A 23,506-nucleotide genomic window follows, 5' to 3' on the forward strand; every position below is an offset into this window, starting at 1 on the left:
CTAGAATTTGAGATTTTGAAAAAAGCCTGGAAATCCATGAACTTCAAACAATTTTTACATAATAGGTAGTGAAATTTTGATTTCTAACAAAAAAGTATTATATAGATGAATTCTTTTTATCACCATAAAAAAAAGAATTAAAAAACACTTTTAAAGTAGCGTTACAGTATTTTTCAATGTTGTTATATTATTTAAGACAATTTTTTACCTTAAACCTTAATTCTTTACTAAAAATAGACCCAGAAATTTGTAGTTTCAAAAACCTGGAACAATTAAGACAACCTTTAAGAAATTTTTCAAAACTATTTGGCAACCCTGTATTTAGTACAACTAAGTTTCACTGCTGGGCAGATCTTAAGGTATAAGTAAATAACGATGACCAAAAACTCTATATAAAAATAAGTAGGATTAAATAATTATTTAAGTTGACTATAAAAAATTGCTCGATATTCTGGGTAAAGAGCTTATTTAAATAATAAAACAAGTGCTAATCAACCATTTATTTATTAACTTAATAGTTAAGGGCATAGGGGGGTCCACCTTGATTTTTACAAGTTGATCTTATTTCATAGAGTTTTATCTGAGCTGTCAGACATTTTTAACCTCTTGAAAAAATTCAAAGCAATTTTTGAGATATGAGCAATCAAAGTCAGTGACCTTAATAGGTTCCTAATGTAAGGCACAAACTAAAAATGCAAAAAAAAAGACCATTTCATTAAAGATCTATCTCTTCCTTTATTTTTAAAGCAATCTTCTTCAAATTTTCACAGAAAGTGTATTACTAAATTTTAAAAAGTTAAAATGCAAGAGTTTTTTCAATTTTGAAAAATAAATTTTTATAAAAAAAACTATCTATTTTTTTTTGTTTTTTTAATCTTAATTAAATTTTTTTTAATATTTTTAAAATTCCAACATTCAAAGTCTTATAAACTATAAAAGGAACGTTTCCTGAAAGTTTGTTTGTTCAAATTTTTAGTGATTTTTAAATTTTCTGAGAAAATTGACCTGAAAAATTTGTGGTATATATGTTTTTATCGGAAACTTTTTATAAAAATTACAATAAATTAAAAGTTAAATAAGATTTTTCAATTCTATAATAACTGGCTTGTAGTTTGAACTTCACTTGTGTTGTTTTTTATAAGTAGATTTCTATTTAGTGTTAAATGGTTATGATAAATAATATTGAGTATTTATAAGTTACATCTACTTTTTTGGACGCTAAACAATCTTACACTGATGCTCTAAAAATGTAGCTTTCTACCACTTGATGAATTCAAATGTATAATGCAACCTAGTAATAGAAATTGCAGAAGAACATTAAATACTCCTAGCCCCTTAGTGTAACTTAGTTAAAACTAAAGGTGGAAAAAAAATCCTCCAGCTCATAAACCTTTTTCCTGAAGGCTCTAAGCTACAAAAAATATTATAAAATCACCGTTAATATCACCTACAGCTGTTCCACTCACTTGAAAATATTTATCCAAGCGCACAAAAAAAAAAGAGCTAAGTAAATCAAATTCAAATGCAAAACTCTGCAACTGCAAAAATGGTACCCAATGTCCATTTAATGATCAATGGATGAATAAAAATATATACAAAGCCGAAATCTCACATTAAAACTACAAAGTACATAGGCTCCACTGTTGTATCTTTCAAGAAGAGATGCACGTACACAAATGCAGCTTCAAGTCCAACAAATCCACCTAAACAGCGTTGTCTGTATATATAGATAAGAACAACCCAGATTGCACTAATAACTTGTGGACCATCATTTACAAAATACCACCCTAAAAAAACAAAATAATGTACAGAGTGTAGTTTGAACAAAATGGCCATTGCAGAATCCAACAGAGAAAAATCATTAAATATAAAGTTAGAGCTCCAGAATTTATGCCTTTATTTTAAATTGTCCTATTTTTAAACTTATTTTATTGTGATATAGCTTTTGTTATTTAAATCAGGGTTCCCACTACTCTAGAATTCCCTGAAAATCTATAGAGTTCCTTTGAAAAAAGTAAAAAAATTGTGAACATTTTTAGATATCCCTAGAAAATAACTTTTTTTTGTGTGGTGTTAAAACTCTTGTGATAATATAACCATTATTATTTTAAGAGTTGTTAAAACTCCAAAAAGCATCAGATGGCTGATACAAAAAAGTTGAATTTTAAGTATACAAAACTGTTTTAACTGTCTGAATAATAACTTAGTCTTGCCACCTTCTTGTTCTCAATCATCTTCAACTTAATCTTAAAAATTTTTATATCTACCCTTTAGTTTTTTAGTCTATCCACTATATTTGTATTCAGAAATAAATAGTGTAAGTGTTTTTAGTATTTTAAGTTGTTAGAAAAAAAAATAGCATTTTAAAAACTATTCAAAAGACCTCATATATCTTAACTATTATATTGACCTATTAGGATACTACTCCTGCTTTATTTTATACTGATAATAACATATAGTTTTCATCATAAGTTGTAAACTATATAAAAAAGACATAAAAACTGTAAAACATAAAATTCTTTTCAATAAAAATAAGCTTAATATATTGATGAAAAAAGTACAGTAATATCAACATATAAATATATATATTAAAACAAACTAAATTTGCTTTTAATAAAACCCTTTTCTAACATTTATTTTCTAAGTTTTTCTTTTTCTTTTTGAAAATATTTTGAGCCTCTCTTATTCATGTTAGTAATGTCATCTGACATTTATTTCCTGTAATTATCAACATTATTTTTAAAAATTTTAACAAAAATATACTTGAATCACTCTTTTTATAGAACAATATTTGTTTTTTCTGTTTCTTTTTTTGCTAAAGCTGAACTTTATATATTTAGCATGTTTTATTTTTAATGTAGCTTGTAATTTAATTATGCCTTATAAAAGATGAGTAAATGTAATCATAAGGTAACTTACTTGCTTTAAAATGTACAATAAAAACAGACTTAATTTTTTCGGTTTTAAATCGTTTTTGTTGTAACAAATAAAGAGTTTTTCATACTTTATTTTAATTTAAGTTAATAGTTACATTAAAAAAAAATAGGTACAATATCAAGTTAAACAAGTTTTTAATTTTTAGAAATATATATTTCAATAATGACTGAAATCAAGGAAATGCAAACTTTTGACAGTAATAAAAAAACAGTAAGTTTTGGTGATGTCGTTATACTGTACCTAAATCATCTTGATACTATTCCTGTGACTGTTAAAAAAGGACAAGTTGCTCAGACTAAGTATGGTGCAATTAAGCATGATAATCTGATTGGTCACCAATTTGGAAGCAAATTCAAGTGTAGTAAGGGATGGGTTTATATTCTTAATCCTACACCAGAACTTTGGACTGTTAGTCTGCCACACAGAACACAAATTTTGTATGCCACAGACATTGCTATGGTGCTTTTTCAATTGGAAATTAAATATGGTTCTGTTGTTTGTGAATCTGGTACAGGTAGTGGCTCCCTGTCACACTCGTTTTTAAGGGCAATTGGCTCCACAGGTAAATTGTACACTACTGAGTTTCATGAGGAAAGAAGTAAGAAAGCTAGAAATGAGTTTATTGCTCATGGTTATGGAGAAAATGTGGTGGTACATAATGGAGATGCATTTAAAGAAGGTTTTCCAGATTGTCCAGAAAATTCTGCAGATGCTGTTTTTCTTGATTTACCTCAGTCACACCTTGCTATTGATCAGGCTTTGAAAGTGATGAAACCCACATACTCTAGACTGTGCTCATTTTCTCCTTGCATGGAACAAGTCGAGAGGACTTGTGAAGTTCTGCACAAAAAGGGATTCTCAGATGTTATAACTATAGAGCTGGTAAAACATACTAACAATGTCAAGAGAATCAACATGCCTATTGCCAACTTGGGTGATCCTGCATCAGATAAAACCCACAAGTCATGGCCATACAAGGTAGGTGATCACCTGGCTGTTGGTGAAGTTGTTTTGAAAAGTAATGGGAATGAAAAAAGTTTTAAACAGCCATCTAAAAAGCTAAAGTTAGAAAAAAAAACAGATGAACCAGTAAATTGTATGAAGAAAAAAGAAAATGGTATAACTCCTTCGTCATTAAGTGACAAGAGTTATATGTTCCGTACTTGTGTTAAACCAAGAGAAATTTATGGTCACACTGGCTACTTAACCTTTGCCACTTTATCAAGTGGTAGTAAAGAAAATGATTTATAACTTAACTGAGAAAAAAAATACTTAAAAAATGTTAAGTACTTTCTTGTGTTTATACTTAAAAATTTAAATACAATTATTAAGTGTTGCAGTTTTTATTCTGAAACTAAATCTACATTGTTTTAAAGTTTTCACTAGTAATTTTAAACTTTAAAAATCTAGTTGTACTTTTATTTTGGACCTAACATTTTAAAAATATAAGTTTGTATTAAATTTATATATTAATTATATATTATATAAATTATATATCAAAATTTAGTAAATTTTAGTTTAGCAAATACTTTTAGGTTAGAATAGAATTAATAAATTACATGAAGATTTTCTCAAAGTACAAATGGAAACATATGTTTAGTTTAATTGTCGTATAGTTCAAAAAATAGTGATTTAAACTTATAACTAATTGAATTATATATTTTATCAATAATTAACAATTAAGTATATGTAAATTAGTATTTAAACATTAAATTACAAAGTTTACTGAACTCAGTTATTAACAATCTGGAAAAAATTAAGTCAAGTTTTATTATTAATTTTAACATAGAAATCGTACTTTTAAAATTGTTGTTATTGTATTTTAAGAAATTTGTTCATTCGGATTAAAAAACTTTTCAAAAATTGAAAATTGTTTTTGTTAATAATTTCCCCTCACTTAGCTATTCAGGTAACATAAGCTTGTTATAAATACTATCTCTAGCTAATTTGAACTTATTTAAAGTATAAATTTTTAGAGCTCTTGATAGTTAATACTTTTATTGTAAAACTCAGCAAAGATTTTTCTATAACTAGAATAAAATTTTGACTCAAATTATGATATACTTCTAACTTTGAGTTCTTACGGTTATTTATTTTGTTAGGGTTTCAACTAGGTTAACTTGTTTGTTTTAATTTTTGGAAAACTCAAGCTGATTCAGTTTGTATCAGGTCATCTTAGACTGTTTTAAAACTTATTTAGGTGTTTTGAAACACTTATGTTGACTAAGGTAAGGATTCATTGAAGTTTTTATAACTACAACTAGTTTATTTATAGGCTTAATTTTTTTTAATAGCTAGCTTAATTTTTTTTTTATGGTTGATATATGGTATTCAAACTTAAAACATGATCAAAAAAATTCTGTATTTAAGTTTGTACTACTTTCAGAAGATTTAATATTGTTTACAAAATCTCAAAAGGACTCAGGCTAGTTAAATGTGACTCGTAGAAGTTTTTAATAACTTAAGCAGAAATTTTTCTTTTAAAGTTTAATTTTGTTTGTAGCATTTTTGCATAACAATTGAAAATGTTTTAAATTGTGATTATTCTGATATTTAATCTAATTGCATTTTATAAAATTAACCACATAGTTATAGTAAGTCATGTTAGATAGTATTTAATCAGACTAATTTTTCTTAAAAGTAAGAGGAAACCATGTTTATAAATATTGTTTTTTTTTTACCACCAATTTAAATTAAATAGTGAAAAAGGGCATTTGTTAGGTTTTTTGGATGTTTGATTATTTACAAAAAGTTAAATATACTTCTATTCATTTTATATTGAAGCTTAAATTTAATTATATTTTTTACTAGGGAACCGTTCAGTTCTAACCTGCACACAATTCCCACCCAATCAATTTTGCACGGAGAGTCATTTTTGCATAGTGTCACTTTTCCACAAATTACCAATTTTTTGTGACTGCACTTTGCACAAAGCGTTCTGTTTGCGTGGCATCAGTTTTTTCCTGGTGCCATATTTTGCGCCAGTTGCAAAGGCTGCCACAAAGTCAGGAAAAAGTGGGGGTTTCTGAAAAAAAGTCAGGAAATTTGACAACATTTGAAAAAGCCTCAAATTTTTTCTGTTCAAATTTACAAAATTCCTAATTTTCCAAAGCCTTCAAATGGTAAAAAGTTTACTAAAAATCTTTCACAGTCTGACAAAAAGTGCAAAATTTTCCTAGAAATTTACAAAATTACTTAATTTCCAATGCCTTCATCTAATAAAAATTAATAAAATGTCCTTTATAAAACTGCTGATTTTTTATTTTAATATATTGAACAACTACCTTACTTAAACAAGCAGTTTTTGTATGCTTTTAAGTATTGATGATCTGTGGCAAGGAAACTTCTGTTGTGAAACTGTGATATATACAAAAAAGTTTATGTTGCAGAATTTTAGAACCAAAGTTCTTTATAATTAAGCACTAAGTTTAGTATTTTATGTAAAAAGTTTGTGTGTAAACTTTACCTCTTAATAATTTTTTCAAATTTGTTTAATTTGAGAAGTAAATAAAAGCAGATTGTGTTATTAATATGTAATGAATCTACTGCATTTTGCTTGTTTTTTTATTTGTTTTGAATTTTGATAATGTAATTACAGTTATATGATTAAATTCAGCAAAAAAACTGTTGTTTTAACCTGTATAAAAATAAGAATGAAAGGTCTATATAGTTTCAAGTGTCTGATCATGTATTTTAGAATAAGTTTAAATTATGAGTTAGATTTGGAAAAGTCAGCAAAAGTCAGAAAATTTTTCACAGCTTGATCTGTGGCAACCCTGTGGTTTTCACTTTTGCACGGCTGACTTTTTCATAAGTTATATATAATTAAGTTATAAAAACTTATCTAAATACATCTATAATAAAAAATTAAACAAAAATAGTATTAAATGTAAATTTTACCTGTTCAAACATTAATTACATAGTAGTGTAAAACTAAAATTGAGTATAAATTAAAATAAGTTTGATATAAAATCAAAATTAAACTAAATATGACTAAAAGTTTTAAAGTTGAAAGTTTTAAATAGAGTAAAAAAATTACATTAGAATTTATTATTATCAAAGTACAGACGATTCAGAGAAAAAATTATTTGATTTAAGTTTTGTTATTTGGACTAACTTTTCTATTTTTACTGTGATATACATTGTTTTTATTTTACCAGGTCCATTTATTACGCTGTACAACAACTTTTTCAAAAGAGAGTCTGATAAAATTATAACTTTTTAAGACAAGTTAACAATAATAATAATACAATTTTTTTATTTCACTTAAAATTAATCTACAAAATTTATACCATGTTTTTAAAACTTAGTTTGAATTTAAATTTTTAAGGTCACTATTTGCTAAAGTAGTTCAAAAAAAGAATATAAATAAGTGTAAAAAGTTTTAGCCTATAATTTTAAATGTTTTTTAAATTTGTTTAAGTATTAATAATATAAAAGTTACATTATATTTCTTGTAAAACAAAAAAAATATAAGGCACATTAAAAGAAGAATCAGTACATATGTTCTACAACAATAACTTCTTCTTTACAGTAGATTGCAAAACATAAAGTTATTATTCTAAAAGTGTAAAAGAGTATTTACACACGAGTCTTGGTAAAAATTATGTAACAAAGTAGTAGTTAATTGTATTTTTGTTTAAAACTGTACTTCACACGATACTGGGCAAATTGTTATACTTAAAATTATTTTTTAGACTAAACTGTACTTTCATGTTTAAGTACTAACATATTTTAATAGTTTTAGATTAAGTCTAAAAAAATTGTAAAGTGTATTAACATGCAAGTTTAAGCAAATTTAGAAGCTGCAATTATAAGTTAAACTTAAAAAAAAAGAGTACTAAAACTACTATAATGTTAAACTAACTAAAAGTAAGTAAAACTATCAAACTGTTGTTTTACATTACCAAAAAAATGTTTTCAATTATAAATTTTTTTAAGACTATAGAATTTGTTCAATTAAACTTAAAAGAATATAACTTAACTTCATTGTCAAAAATTCTGGTTCGTGCTTCTATGTATTTTATGTTGTTTTTTTTTTACTTTAAACCAAGTCAAAGTCATCTTTAAATTGATTTCTATTAAAAAATAGAAAAACCAAAGATTTTATAATATTTTCTTAACTTTTAAAAATATTAACTAAAAATAAGCATTATTTAAGTATGAGTATTATTATTATTATTAGCATTAAAGATTTTTTTTAAATTTATTTTTTTTAAGGACAAGTTTATTTTGATTTTAAAACAATTTATAATAAATAGATCAAAGTTTTTGACCAATAAAAATTAAATTATAGTTTCAGATTTTTTAAGGTGATTGAAATTTAAATATAACTTAGTTTAATTTATTTTAAATATAGTTTTATATTGATAAAGTTTTAAACTGCAAAAATGTCATCTATGTTAAAGTGACGACTTGTTTAAAAGTGACATCATGAAAAAGTGGATGCTCATTTAAAAATAAATGTAAATGCTTTGTGCAAAAATGAAACCTATATGAAAATGATGCCAAGCAAAAAAAACCTTGCAAAAGTGACAAACATCTTGGGTGGGAGTTAATTGGGTGGGAACTGGTTGGATGGGATTTGATTCAGGTGGGAATTGATCAGTTTGGTTTTGATTTGGGTGGGAATTGATCAGTTTGGTTTTGATTTGGGTGGGAATTGACTCAGGTGGAAATTAATTGAGTGAGGTTTGATTTGGGTGGGAAATGATTTGAACTGGAATTGTGCGCGGGTGCGAGATGTTAATATACCATTTTACTAATAGTATTTAAGCTTACGAGAAATGAATCTTAGAGAATAATAAGTAATTAAAAATATATAAAATTTCTAAAAATAATGCTTTTTAATGAGGTATAATAAAACAGTTTCAAACATAATAATAGGTTAACAGATGTTAGTACAAATATGGAGGTATTATTAAAATTGTTGATGTACTTTTAAACAAAAATCACCACAAAACATATTTACTAACTGAGCAGTATTTGATTAATATTTAAAAAATAGTAAACTTGAATATTTTTGTACTCATATATAAGTCTTATTTTGTTATGTTTGAATTTGATTATCTCAAGAGAGTCACTCCCTCAGTTTATCTATGTTTTTTTTTACTTATTTTTATAAATTAATATAACTTTAGTATCCCAATTAGTATATTGAACACTTGAATGCAATTCTCTTAATAATTTTAACTACATAATAATAATGAATAATAAAAAAACACTGTAAATTGCTTGTTTGGAATGAAAAAAAGCATAATTTATCTCAATTGCATAAAAATAGTTAGTACTTAATAATATTTATGCCTGATAATTAAAAAAAAATTTTTCAATCTACCTAAATCAGGTGTATTAAGGGCATGAGGGGGTTACTTCTAGTTAAAAATCTTAACTATAAGAGTATTAGACTTTTAACCACTTAACGAAAATTAAAATAATTTTTAGAATATAGGGATCAAAATTAGTGAGCTGAATAGGTTCTTTGTAGAAGTCGCAAACTTAAACAGTAATGACTATTTTACTAAATATTTATAGTTTCATTCATTTTTTGATTAATGTTTTTCAAATATTCTTATTATATCTCAAGTAATGTTTTAAATTTCTATTGTAAAACTAATTTGTTTAAGTGACTAATTCCAATGTATTTTTATTTGAAAAAATCTGCCCTTTTTTCATATTTAAATAATTTATTATATGCTACTTTTAAACAATTTTAACATTTAAAATATTTTAAACCAGGTAAGGAATCCTTCTTTAAAAATTAAGATCTCTAACAACTGAAAAAAAGTTGGATTATTAGTCAAATTTGCAATTTCCAATAAAAGTTACAATAGAAATTTGCAGTCCCTACGTTGGTACCAAAAATATTTTATTAAAAGTAAGGTCAAAGCTTTTTTATTAGAGCCAATGTTAAATTTAGTTAAAAAATCATGCACTACTTCCTTTTATGCCCTTAGCTTAATATAATTCCTCAAAAAAATAAATATAATATTCCAATAATTTGTTAGCACAAATTAGTTCAAACAGAGTCAGCGATTTTAAACTACACCCTGTTTTTGAACTGTGAACAATTTTGCAAAATGTGGCTTGTTTCTTTATAGCTAGCACATTTTATTTGTATACTTATAATGATACCTTAGTTACTTTAATCTCAAAGTCTGTCAAAGTCCTAAAAAATTGTCATTTTGAGGGTTTAGTATGGAATTATTTTATTGTACTGTAGAAGATACTTAATATTAGCCTCAAGTTTGCACTTGGTGTAATTCAGAAAACCATGTTTTCTTCAATTAGTTGAGAGCTGTTTTTAAAAACAGTATAAGCTGTTGTATAAATTAACTCACTTGAACCAACTTAACATAATGATGTAAGATAATAATTAATAGTTTAAAAACATTACAAATTTTTATTTTAAAAATAGGTAAGTTTTTTTCTTGTTGTTAAATTTAAATATTGGTTTTTGCCTAGTTTTAATACTAACTATTCTACTTATATAGTTTGTTTAAAATGTAATTTTCTACCCTCTCCCAGTAAACTACATCTGTGTTGATTTCTTTCATAAGATCATAGTTTTATGGCTGCCTCTTTTTAGAATTATTTTTGCATATTATTTGCTGATTATTTATTTTTAATGCATATTTATGTTGAGAAAATTTAGAATACTGATAAAAAAAACTTATGTTTACCATTTAAAAAAGTTTTATTAAATCAAATTTCCATTTTCTATTACCCAAAGACTTAAAGCTAATTTTAGTGAATGTTTAGTATTTAAATCTGGAGTTTGGTGAACTATGTCCCTCAGGCGAAATAAAGCCTTTAAAACCCTTTTTGTTCATGGGCGTATCAATTAAAAAAAAAAGGTACCAAACAACCAAATAAGTTTTTTATTATAAAAATCCACAAATCTTAAATTAATCATGTTTTATATAATGCTTGAATAATTGTAATAGATGATCATTTTGTTATAATTTTGTTTTTTAACATTAAAATAAAAACCAAGACTTGGCATCATTATTATGGCTACATTAAAAATGTACTGACTTAAGTTTTTTTCTAATAAATCCAAACTTTAGTTCAAATGCTATTTTTAGTATGAGTAAACTGATATGTAATGGTCATAATACAGGTAAAAACTAAATTTTTGACAAATTAAGATGCTTCAAACATTATTAGCTAATTTATTTAAATGCATAACAGATAAAACACTCTCAAGTTTTTCTGTGGTAGTTTGATACGTACTTCACTACTTTTCGTCAGAACCTAATAGTAGAACAAATTTAAAATTTTGAATGGTTTTTAAACAAATACACAAAAAGTTAAAACTAACAAAGTAATTAGCGCAATAAATAACCAGTGTGAAGTAATAAATATTTAAACTCAAATACTACTAACGAAAAAAAAAAAAGATAATTTAATTAAATAAAGACACTTTGTAGTTGAATTCCTTTTGTTTGCACAATTCTGGTATCTCTAAAAATATGGAGATACGCTCCAACTTCACGAGATCAAATACACTATTCCAATGATGGATCTACAACGGCAACAAAAAACGCAGCAAAAAGATCTATAATTGCAGAACATCTTATAAATAATAGAGACTGTGCTAGGAAATATGACATATCCAGATTTAGAATAATCCATCATTGCAATAGTGTATTTGAACTTGTGAAGTTGGAGGCTATCTCAATATTTTTAGAGAAACCAGAATTGTGCAAACAAAAGGAATTCGATTACAAAGTGTCTTTATTAAGTTAAAATAACCATTTTTTATGTTGGTAGTATTTGAGTTTAAATATTTATTACTTTACACTGATTATTTATTGCACTAATTACTTTGTTAGTTTTAACTTTTTGTGTATTTGTTTAAACACCATTCAAAATTTTAAATTTGTTCTACTGTTAGGTTCTAACAAAAAGTAGTGAAAAACGTATTAAACTATCACAGAAAAATTTGGGAGAGTGTTTTATATATCTGTTATGCATTTAAATTTAAGATACAGTTAAATATAGTTTAAAGTAAACATAATTCACTACTTGAAAGAATTTTACAACAACTTATAATTATTAATTACGATAGTTCTAAAGCTATGCAAAACTCAATTTAAATAATAAAAGTTACAATGTATGAACATTAAATTTTTATACTTTTGAAGTAAGTAAAATAAGTTTAATTTTGCAGACATTGTAAGCTGTTTTAGCTATGTCTTATCAACCAAACCAAAGATTTAACAATTTGTATTTAGACTTAATTCAAGTCTCACCACTTAATTCTAACATTCCTCTTATAAAATCATTGCTTGATTCTGCATTCACGCTTAATTATGAGACTAGTATTCCGTTTTACAATGACCATAAAACGTCTAAGGTTACCATGAAACTTTGTGAGTTAGGTGAAGTGTTTGAGCCAGATAGCAAAGAGTTAAAGCAGATATGTGATTTGATAATGAAGCTAACTGATAAGCAAAAAACTTTTATATTACCATCCTCAGTTAATCTTTTACTTAAAATGCTTCAGAAGTTTTGGTTGAAACTTGTCATGAACTTAAATGAATCAGATTCTGCTACATATACTAATCTAGTTTCAGTAGTTGGTGCCATAGCTGCTGTAGTGTATGGAAATGGAGCTCACATTGAAAATGACTTGCTTAATTGGTTAGTTTGCATGGATATGCGTAGTATTGCACTGCTCACAATAAGAACAAGTTTATTTAAACTTAGAAAAGTTTGTTTGCAATGTTTAAAAGGGTTGTGTTTTACTGCCCCCAGCAGAGAATCAAGATTAAGTGAAGAGAGACTAATGCAGTGCAGCAAAGTATTCTTCTACATATTGCAACTTGATCATACAAAGACAGTTTCATCAAGCTATAACTTAGTTTACACAGCTATGCGTGGTATTAAGACTATATTAGAAAGTCCTGGAAACAAAAAGGTTGATGATTTGTATAATGCAATAGTTTCTTTAAAACGTGCAGCTGGCTTTGGTAGAACTAGTAATAATACTGATGGACTAAATACTTCATTAAAACAGTTGCAGTTAGGTCAATCTTCTAGTTCTGAATCAGATATGTCAGATACAGAGTTATTTTTAGATTCAAACAAAAAAAAGTTTACTAGCAGTTTTAGACAACTTGCAATGGACTGTTTGTTATCACTCATTAAGAAAACGCCAAAACAAACAATCTACAGTCATTGGGATTTATTACTTCATGAAATTCATGGTACTTCTCTACTTTCTTGTCTTAAAATTGATCCCTTACCAAAAGTACGTGTATTAGCAGCCATTGCTATAACTAATTTGTTAGACAGTGGTAAAAACTTTTTATCCCTTTCAATAGTAGAACCTGTAAAAGGTCGGACAGCTTATGTATCTTATGCTTCAAAAATGGCAACTTCTATTTATGATGTCCATGAAAATCTTATTTATTGCTTATATAAAGAGCCTTGTATATCTGTAAAAAATCATATACTGAAAGCATTAAGTACTGCAGCTGCTATGACTCCTTATGCTAAACTAAATTCAGGGATTCTAACAAGGCTTGTAAGTAACGTTAAAGCTTATTTCAAGCCTTCAATTAACCCAAATACACAAGTTATTGCTTTTGGTGTTTTTAATTCTTTGTTAAATAACCCATCAATAACCAAAGAGTTAGAAGAATGTTTATCTAAAAAAGAGGAGGGGTCATTGAAGTCTTGGTTGGTAGAACATTGTATTGAAACATGCAAGTATACTGATATACCTAATAAAACTAACATTCCGAAAACTGCAGCTTTACAAACGCTAACATCAATGTCTAATTCATACTTTTCCCTACAAATAGCCTACATAAACGAGTTACTAGATATTGCAATGCAGGATAGCGTCAAAACAAGCTTAAGTTTTACCCTTCATTCTTGTAAGATGATTGAAGGATTAGGTAGAGGACTTAATACTGAAATTAAATCTAGTTACAGTTCTGAAATTGTCGAAATATCTCTTCATTTTTGGAATATTTTAACTTCAAAACTAATAACTAAGTTTATAGATGTTAAGGATCACTCAATTTTAGGTGAAGTGTGTGGTATTTTGTCAGTTGTTGGATCATACACATATTCTAAGCTTTCAAGTAAGGAACAAAACTTTTGTATTACAACCCTTCTAAACTTACTTAAAAGTGATAATTACTTAGTAAGGTTATCAGCAATGAGATGTTTTGCTAATTATTTATTGTATCCTTATTTGCGTACAAATAATGATTTTCTGAAAGTTGTTGTTAACTGTATTATCAAATTTAGCTTTGACCCTTCAAAAAGCGTCCAGACAAATGCTACTTGGGCTTTTGCAAATCTTACAGATTCTCTGGTAGCCAATAAAACCAACAAACTGAAAAAACCTACTTTTATTGATGATGAATTGCTAAAAAAACTTTTTGAAATTGCTACTACCAGACATATAACAACCAAAGATAAGGTCAGATTTAACACTATGAGAATATTAGGAAATTTACTTCATATTTTAGAAGAACACCATGCTTTGCTTCCAAAGTTTTTAAAATATGTAAATGATTCCAAAAAAATTTTAATTCACTTTCTTGAAACAGATAAACTGACAAAAGTACAATGGAATGCTTGTATGGCACTAGGAAACTTTTTAAGTAACACAAATTTACCATTAGAAAAACCCGGTTGGAGTGATGATGTTTATAATGTGTTGGCTAATTCTCTTGCCAATTCTCAGAATTTTAAAGTTAAAATTAAATCATGCATCGCCATTAGTTATACTTCAGATAGGAACTGTTATGGACAAAGTTTCGTACATTTGTTTATGACAGTTTTTAATCAAATGAAAAATACTACCATAAAAACAACCTCATACAACTTTGAAGAAAAACTACAAAAGCAACTTTTGTTAACTATTATTCATTTAATTCAACATATGACAGGTTCTGACTGTGATGCTATATTAAAACAAATACAAAATAGTAAACATTTGAATTATGTAAGTTACTTAGTAAACTTGAGCAAAATAGATTTTACAAAAGAAGCTGCTGAAGAAAGTAGTGAAGAAACTATTGATGATGATGAAAATTTATATGCTGTACTTCCCTTATCAGCGCAGGAAAAATTGAGAATGCTAAACTGCGCTAGCTCAGTTTGGAAGAAAAAATTAGAACTTTCTTCACTTGACTTGTCAACTGTAAATGAAAATGTCCTTAATTTATTTGAATATAAAGAGTTTTTTGCATGTATATAGTTTAGTAGCAAAATTATTTTAAAAAGTGTTAAAAATATGCATTAGTATTTTATGAGATTAGTTTTGAAAAAAAAAACTACTGATTGAACTATTTCACATTTTTATTTTATTGTTTTAATTATAAAAAAGCTCGATTTAGTAAACGTTTAAATTTAATTTTCAATGAACTTCTGCTTAGTTATTTTAAAAATACCAATTTACAATTTGTAAACAACAATTTCAAATTTAGTTTCCTGTTTAAAAATTTGTACAATTTTTTTGTTTAATAATTTGTTTTATAACACTAAGTGTTTATTCATCTTTAGTTTATTTCTTATCAACTGTGAATAGAAGTAATTTATATGATGTGTTTTTAACATTTTATTCTTTTATAACTGATATGTTTTTTATTTGAATTTTTTTTCTTATTTCTAAAAATTTAGTGTTTATCTGTATCTTAAGCTGCATGGAATTTGAACATGCTACATAATTAATTTACCTATTTAACTAAAAAAAAAAAAATTATATCGAAGTTTTTGAATAGTTTTTCAAGATGAAACCAAAAAACAAGTCTATTGTTAAGTAGCATAATAATGTTTATCAAATGAAACACACTTAATTAAAAATTTTAGATAGATTTATTTGTTTTTTTTTTGTTTGGAAGAGCCCTAATTTTTTTTTTACATATTTACATGACATTAGTATCTAAAAGTATTAAAAGTTTGATAAAAATAAAGTTAACTTTAAACTTCTTTTATTTGAATCTTATATTTAAAAATATCTGTCATGTACTTTTTTATTTTGTTTATCTACAGTTAATAACTTTTTAAAACAAAAGTTAATTTTTTTTAAATTTTATTGAAATAGTACAAGTTAAAAAAAATTTTTTACTCTTAAAATTTCAATGTTTAATTTCGTAGTATAACAAATACAAAGACTAAACTCTATCTTGTATAAGGTAGTGATAAATTATTTTTATTTAGAATATGTTTATAGAAAAGTGTTACATATATATTTAGCATACAATACAAATTTTTAACTTTAACAACTTGTTTATGCATTAAATACGGATTCTCCAGCAAGGTTTTTATCATTGAATAACAAAACGTGTAAACAGCTTAAAGAAATATCAATATTATAAAATTAAAAAAGAGCGCTAAACGAAAGATATGAATGAAAACTACCATGCCTACATAATAAAGATATTTATTTCAAAAATCAAAATATATAGTTTTTAACACTTAGACATTGTACAATGTACCTTTGCGTTTTGAAGTTGACTGACTAGAATAATTTTGTTTAATACGTTGTACAAAGTATGTTTGTAAAAATTATAACCTTTTCTAAATAAGTTTAACGCAGTTTGCTTTGATAATTGGTGCAAATAGCTGAAACAATTGTACGCAAATTAAACAAAAAAGTTTTTATATAAGACATATATCTTTGCAACAACAAGTTTCATAGAAGCACTGTCACAATAGTCAATCAAAAAAAAAACAGTACTAAATATATTTACTAAATATGTTCATATATTATGACCGTTTTTAATAAACAAAAATACTAATGCAATGTACTAGATTACGATTAACCTGGTTTAAATGGCGTTGGTAGTCAAATTTGAAGTATGAGTGGTTTTTAAAAATATAAAGTGTTCAATAACAAATTAATGAATCAACCAATTCAAAAAAAAATTAAAATGTTTTTTTTTAGTGAGAATCAAAGCAAGACCAATAAAAAACACTGCTGAGGTATTTTGAAAAAAATTAGGTAACATTAACAATAAACACAAAGGACTTTAATAGTCTGATGTATAACTCGAAAACTACAAATTTTTATAACAAATGATCTAAAATTATTAAGTATCATTGGATTAAAGTTTTAACTCTGAAATTGTTTTTGTAAAATTAGTAATAGATAACTTTCTAAAAGATATTTTTATTCAGATAACGTTAATTAATTTAAATATTTTAAATAACATTAAAAACTAGGTTAAAATATATACCATGTTCCGAACATAAGTGTAATACTTTGTGTTATGTGAATTTATAGTAATATAAAAAATAGGTGATATATTATTTTTTCTATACATATATTATTGATAATACAAAAAGACAACTAATGTTCGATTTGTTTACTGTAGTTCTTACGCTTTAAGCGTTTCATCAAAACAAAAATAAAGTTAACAGCAAATATTTTTTTCCTAGAAATACACTTTATGACGTGTCAAATAAATTTGAATAACTTAAGATAGCTAATCTCAAAAACAATTTCTGTAAAAGTTAACTTTTGTTTTGTTTGTTCTTATTTTTAGTTTTCTTTTGTTGCTATTTTTGTTGTTGATAATTTTTTTTTCTTCTAAAGTACATATTTTGGTTGTGAATACAGGGTTGCTGTCTTTCTTTTATTTAGCGATGAATCTTTTTTTTTTTTTTTAATTTCGTATTTTCTAAACTAAATAAATTACGTGTTTTGTTGTTTTATTCTGCAGAGTATTTCTCGTTTTAAATTATAGTCTTTGTATGCGTCTTATAGTTCCCATATGTAGTTTGAAAACTCAGTGTTATGTCTTTTTTATTTATTATCAAAGCTTGCCTTATGATTACTGTATCTATTTTTGAATGTTGTGCTTGTTGAACTATAAGAAAATAATTGGGTCTTAAGTTTGGACATTTTTATAAAATTCCTAAAAAACGCTCTCAAGCTAAGTTCACGCTCGTATTTAACAATACTTGTACGATATTATTAAAATTGTAACAAATAAGTTTATTTATAATAAAATATAAAAATACTAATACGGTATTTTAAACTATACTTTTCTAGAATACCCGAAAAGACTATGAGCAAGTTATGAAGTTTTTAGTATACTGATAGTAAAATGATAAGTATGAACTGCATGCAGGGGAAGTAACATAATTTTATTTAAAAGACATTATGTCTAAAATAAATATAAATTGCCTTCTTAGTTTCTTAAGATTTAAATTTATTTTGACCTAATTCAAGTAAAAACTCTGTAGCTATAATATAAAAATTAATAAGTGTGATAGTTTTATTAGTATAATTTATAAACTAAATAAAATAATCGGTTAGATAGTTTTTGAAATATTTTATTTTTGTAACTTTAAATTTATATCCAGTTAGAATAGTTATAATTCCTAATAGTTTTGAATTATTAAATAAGTAGTCTATCTTATTTTTTAGTTAAAATTTACCAAAGTATTTTAGTAGAATTAAAATTTTTTTTAAAGTAATAAAACAACTTTACAAAGTCCTCAACCAAAAATTCACTCATTTATTTTTATAACAAAATGATAAAGCTGTGTTCCAAAAACAGTGCATAAAAATTTCACGTAAATTTTAGAAAATTTGTTAATTAATAAAAACTGAATATCTTTATGTTATTATATTCTAGAAATGTACTCATTTTTTCTAATAGTGACTTAATAGTCCATCATTTTTTTGTATATTTAAAGACGATTAGGCCTTAATAAGAAAAGTATTGATTAATAATGTTTTCTATTAAGTTGATTATTACAATTTTGTTAAATGTTTATATTATTGATTTAACGTTTGTTTTATTTAATTATTTTTATAATTAACTTATTTTGTTGATTTGTTAAAAGTTTAAGTTTCTTATTTATTACTAGTTAATGTTATTACAGCAACTTTAATAACGAGATAAATACTGACGAACGTTGTAAAAAATTAATGATATCTGACTGTGCATTATTTTAATGAAAAAGCTATTGTTTCAAAAAAACCTTTTATATTAAATATGATAAAAACTAGATTAATTTAGACTGAACCATTGTCTTTAGAACTCATTTAGCATAACGAAAATGACCAATCTCAGATATAAAGTAATTATAAGCATAGCAAAACATATCAAACTAACATTCCTTTGAAGCTATTAGCCAGTTATAGCTAATGAATTTTGAAAGTTTTGCTTTTTATCGGTTTCTTATAAGTTTAAGGCAGTGGTTCCCAACCTTTTTGATGCCCCGCACCCCTAAAAAAAAATAATTTAATCTCGCACCCCTTGCAACACATGCAATGATTTGTTTAAAAATAATTTGAAATAGAACGATGAAGATTTGTGTATAATTTTTTGATTTTGTGCTGTTTTAATAAAATACAAATATATGGAAACTAAAAAATACGACAAACTGTATAAAATTAAGTTTTGTTTATTTTTTCTAAGGTAGAAAACATCAGAACTCACTCTCTCCTCTGCAACAATAAACGTTTTCTGAAGGTCAAGCAAATGAGTTTTGAGCTCATCATCATAATAATATGAGAAGGAGGATGAGGTACCAAAAGAGTAAATAAAAATTAGGTTTATACTTGAAACAAAAACTTTTTATACATTTTAATATGAACTAGGTACTAAAAATTGTATTCTAAAGAAGTATCAAAATCTTTTTTTACATAGTTCATATTGAAATGTATAAAAAGATTTTGTTTCAAGTATAAACCTAACTTTTATTTACTCTTTTGGTGCCTTTTCCTCACTTCTCATATTATTATTCAAATATTAAAAAACAAGCTGACGAGGTCATAGACCGAAGCATTGTTTTTGTTGAATAAATCTTATAAAAAATAAATGTCTTTACAATAAACTTTTTTTTACTTCTTTAAAATACAATTTTTAGTACCTAGTTCATATTAAAATGTATAAAACGTTTTTGTTTTAAGTATAAACCTAATTTTTATTTACTGTTTTGGTGCCTTTTCCTCACTTCTCATATTATTATTCAGATATTAAAAATCAAATGTACTATGTAAAGCCAAAGTAATATTTTCAAATAAAAACTGTACACATACATTAGTCTCTAGCTTGTAAAAAAAAAGGGTTTTAAAACATATAATAACTATAACAAGCTTTATATTCAGGTAATAGTAGTAATATTTTTTGTAAACGAACAGTTAATATCAAAACCACAACTAAATTTTTATTGAGCTTGAAAGCTTCGTTAAAGCTATGCAAATAGATTATGATGTAATAATCAAATTCTTTTTTAAAAATATGATTTGAATCGTTTGTTAGGTTTAAAAATTGATAGTTTAGTTTTGATCACTAAAAGAAATTTAGGCTTAGAGTGGCCCAAATCAAAGAAAAATCTCCAAACAAAAATTAAAAGCCTTCTCGCACCCCTGGTTGGTAAACCCTGGTTTTAGGGAAGGAAGTGTTTAAATTACTATTTTAAAAAGGTTAAATTTATTTTGTAGAATTTCACAGTTGTTTTAAAATAAGCTTATTTCTTAAGAAATGGACGACCAAAGTTTGTAAATTCATTGGTTTCTTATGAAAGAAGCAAACTAAAAGGGCAATAAAAAGAATACTTTATTTGAAATTTATCGATTCCTAGAAGATATACGAAACTTATTTTTTGTGAAGTAAAGGGTTGCGACCTTCTTGTGTGCAAAGGCATTTTATTTGGTTTAATGTCGAATTGTAAAATGATCTAAAATTTTCCTCTGAAAAAATAAAAGAGTAAAAATAGTATTGGTTTCTTGAAAAAAAAAGCTACGAAAAAAGACTAATGAAAATGACATTATAAAAATAAGTCAATTTAATCTATGTCATTTAGTTCATGTAACACAACAAGGTTTCCACACACATGATATACTCAGGGTAAATTAGGACAGTTTAAACTTTTTGAAATTTAGGACAACTCAGGCTAGTTTGAAATTATTTTTGAAATCAGGATGACTTGAGTTTTATCAAAAATATTTACTTTATTCATTAAAAAAATTAATAGAACATTTTAAATAATTTTGAAAAAATCTGGAATATTTAAGACAGTTTATAAGGTCACTCAGGGACTTTCTTACAAAAACAGTGGCGACCCTGAAAAAAGTTGCAGCACAGTTGTTTTTAGAGAAACTAATTTACTTTTATTTTAAGTTGTAGTAAGCTAGAACAACCTTTTCTATCTCAAGAAGAAAAAACCTCAATAACTACATCAACTTGCAGTGTACTCAAAGTATGAAAACTGATAGAAAGCTAGTTATAGTACTTTAGACAGAGCGAGCGTCAAGAGAATTGACAAACGCAAGCGTAAGGGAAACAAGAATATCACAGAACCACCTTGCTCATCAGTGGTGCAAAGTCAAAAAGCTTCTGACATTCCCCATGATGACTCTTGCAATTCAGATTTAAAAGTGGAATTAATTAATGAGCTTTCTGATAAACGGTCGCATAAGTGTGTTGTAAAAGCAGGTGTATCGCTGTCTTTTCTAATTATTTTCTTAAAGACGAAAGGTTAGTTGCAGCTGTAAGAAGAACTAAAATTGCTCAAGCTGACTTTTCAACAATTGTTTCTGTTATAGTTGACATTGGTAGTGGATATATAAATTCTATCCTTACAAGTTATGCATATATTGCAAGAAATTATAGGGTACTAAATAAATTTCTTTGACAGATAAGCACTAATGAACTGCTTTAAAAAACCTTCTGGTGCATTGGGATGACAAAATTATTCCAACTTTGAACGGCAATTCAAAAGAAAAACATTTGTCAGTTTCCGTCTCAGGAAAAGTACAGAAGCTTCTAGGAGTTCCTTCATAAGAATACAACTTGAGAAATATTTACGGCAAAAGAGTATGGGTCTTCAAAAATAGAACTTTATAAACAGCATTAATGGTTGGTTTTTGACACAACTATCTCTAATACAGAAGGTTACTCAGGTGCTTGTGTGACATTTCAAAAGTGTCTTTGAAGCTAATATTTTGGCTAGCTCGCAGGAATCATGCACTCCTACTTAAAAAACTTTTCTGTTCTCAAGCTGTAAAAAATCTCGAGATAGGAGCTTTCAAAAAAATTAAAAAACATTGGCAAAATATCTTGCAACAGTTTTATGAAAATTTTGTTTTGAATTTAGAAGTAGTCAAAAATATCAAAATCTTAAATTGTCTTGTCTGTTTGATGATTATAAAGAGACTGTCAAACTTGCCTTAATCTACAATGAAGTTTAACCCTCGCAAGGTTTTATTTTCAACGTCCTGCAGCTGTTTCTAAAGCTAGATGGATGAGCAAAGTCATTTACGCTCTTAATAATGTTTTTGCTTTTACAACATAACTCATTAAAAACAACTTTTGACACCACTTGTTTAAGGAAATTGAAACGTTTTTTATACTTTAACATAAACTATTTTATTCCGTATTAGATAAATTGTACTATAGATTCAGTAGCTCCTGTCAACAACTTGGATTTAATAAAATAAATACACTTCAAAATTACAAATGTACTGATCAGTTATGTGCAAACTTTCTTTTAAAGCCATGAATCGCTAATTCAGGTATTTTGTTGAATAATTAGTTCTTTTGAGCTTGTTTAAAAGAGATACTAGTCAATCAGTCAAAGGTAAGGTTGCTGATGCTTCAAATCATCAAATATTTCAGGACAAGCTCAAAACATAAAAAAAAGAGTTAGCTATTCGTTGTGCTGGTTTAACAAGAACAGAAGTTTAGCAGTCTTTGTTAGGATTAATTTCATACTTTTTTAAATCTTAGACTGCAGTCATTCTTTTCTTCTCAAACCGCCCAAAAAATGGAATAGCTACAAAGGTTAATTAAATGCAAAAGAACCAGTAAATTACATGAATGAAGTCAAAGATGCCGCGGAACAAGGTGTTAAATTGTCCAGCGATTTTATAACTTCTTCGAGAAATGAAGACCTATTTTAAGACAATCTGCAAATTATCGAGAACGATAGAGATGACGTACCAAGCCTCAGAAAAAAGATTACTTCAAGAAAAAAAATTACTTTGTTTTACATCTGGTTGAAAAAAAAACTCTCAACCAATACTTGTTAATAGTATATTTAAAAAAAAAAAAAACTTTAAATAAATGTTTAAAAGTCGTTTTGGAAATAAGTTTCTGTATTTCAAAAGTTATTTGTATCGCTAAATAAAAAAAAATATCGACCTTTCTAAAAATGTTGATAAAAAGCAAAATTTTGAAAAATATTTGCTCTAAATGGCTAATAGCTGGAATACTAATTTTCTTTTTGTGATTTGCCACGTACGAAAAGTCAAAATAAGCTCTACTATAAAATTTTCATTTTTGAGAGGCAACAGATGCACCATAGTGTACATATATGTAAAAATTTATAGCTCTAAACAGATTAGAATAGTATTATTTTTGTGAAAACACATATATTTTATAGTATACTATTTATCATTTATCTAAAATTTACAGCAAGTATATATGCCTGAGTAATTTTATAACTCTAAGCAAAATGTTTACTTAATTACCATTAATTGTCAAGTTAATATCATTTAACTCAAATAGCGTTATAAAAAAATTTTTAATCTACTTTCTTTGTAGTATAGAATATTTAAAGTGGATAAGTGGTGTTTAGC

At 26.0% G+C, this 23,506-nt stretch overlaps 2 protein-coding genes across 2 annotated transcripts; both read left to right on the forward strand.

Moving 5' to 3' along the window:
* Window positions 1-3,086: 3,086 nt before the first annotated feature.
* On the forward strand, window positions 3,087-4,356 carry LOC145835793 (tRNA (adenine(58)-N(1))-methyltransferase catalytic subunit TRMT61A-like). The gene has a single exon (XM_082943512.1). It carries the CDS (start codon window positions 3,100-3,102, stop codon window positions 4,186-4,188), a length of 1,089 nt encoding a protein of 362 aa, XP_082799638.1. The 5' UTR covers window positions 3,087-3,099; the 3' UTR covers window positions 4,189-4,356.
* Window positions 4,357-12,116: 7,760 nt separating this feature from the next.
* On the forward strand, window positions 12,117-15,207 carry LOC145835685 (HEAT repeat-containing protein 6-like). Its single transcript, XM_082943380.1, has one exon. The coding sequence runs from the start codon at window positions 12,134-12,136 to the stop codon at window positions 15,161-15,163; it is 3,030 nt and encodes a 1,009-aa protein (XP_082799506.1). The 5' UTR covers window positions 12,117-12,133; the 3' UTR covers window positions 15,164-15,207.
* Window positions 15,208-23,506: the final 8,299 nt, after the last annotated feature.

This window comes from Thalia democratica, chromosome 5 (assembly GCF_965202585.1).
Source record: "Thalia democratica chromosome 5, ktThaDemo2.hap1.1, whole genome shotgun sequence".
Lineage (NCBI taxonomy): Eukaryota > Metazoa > Chordata > Thaliacea > Salpida > Salpidae > Thalia > Thalia democratica.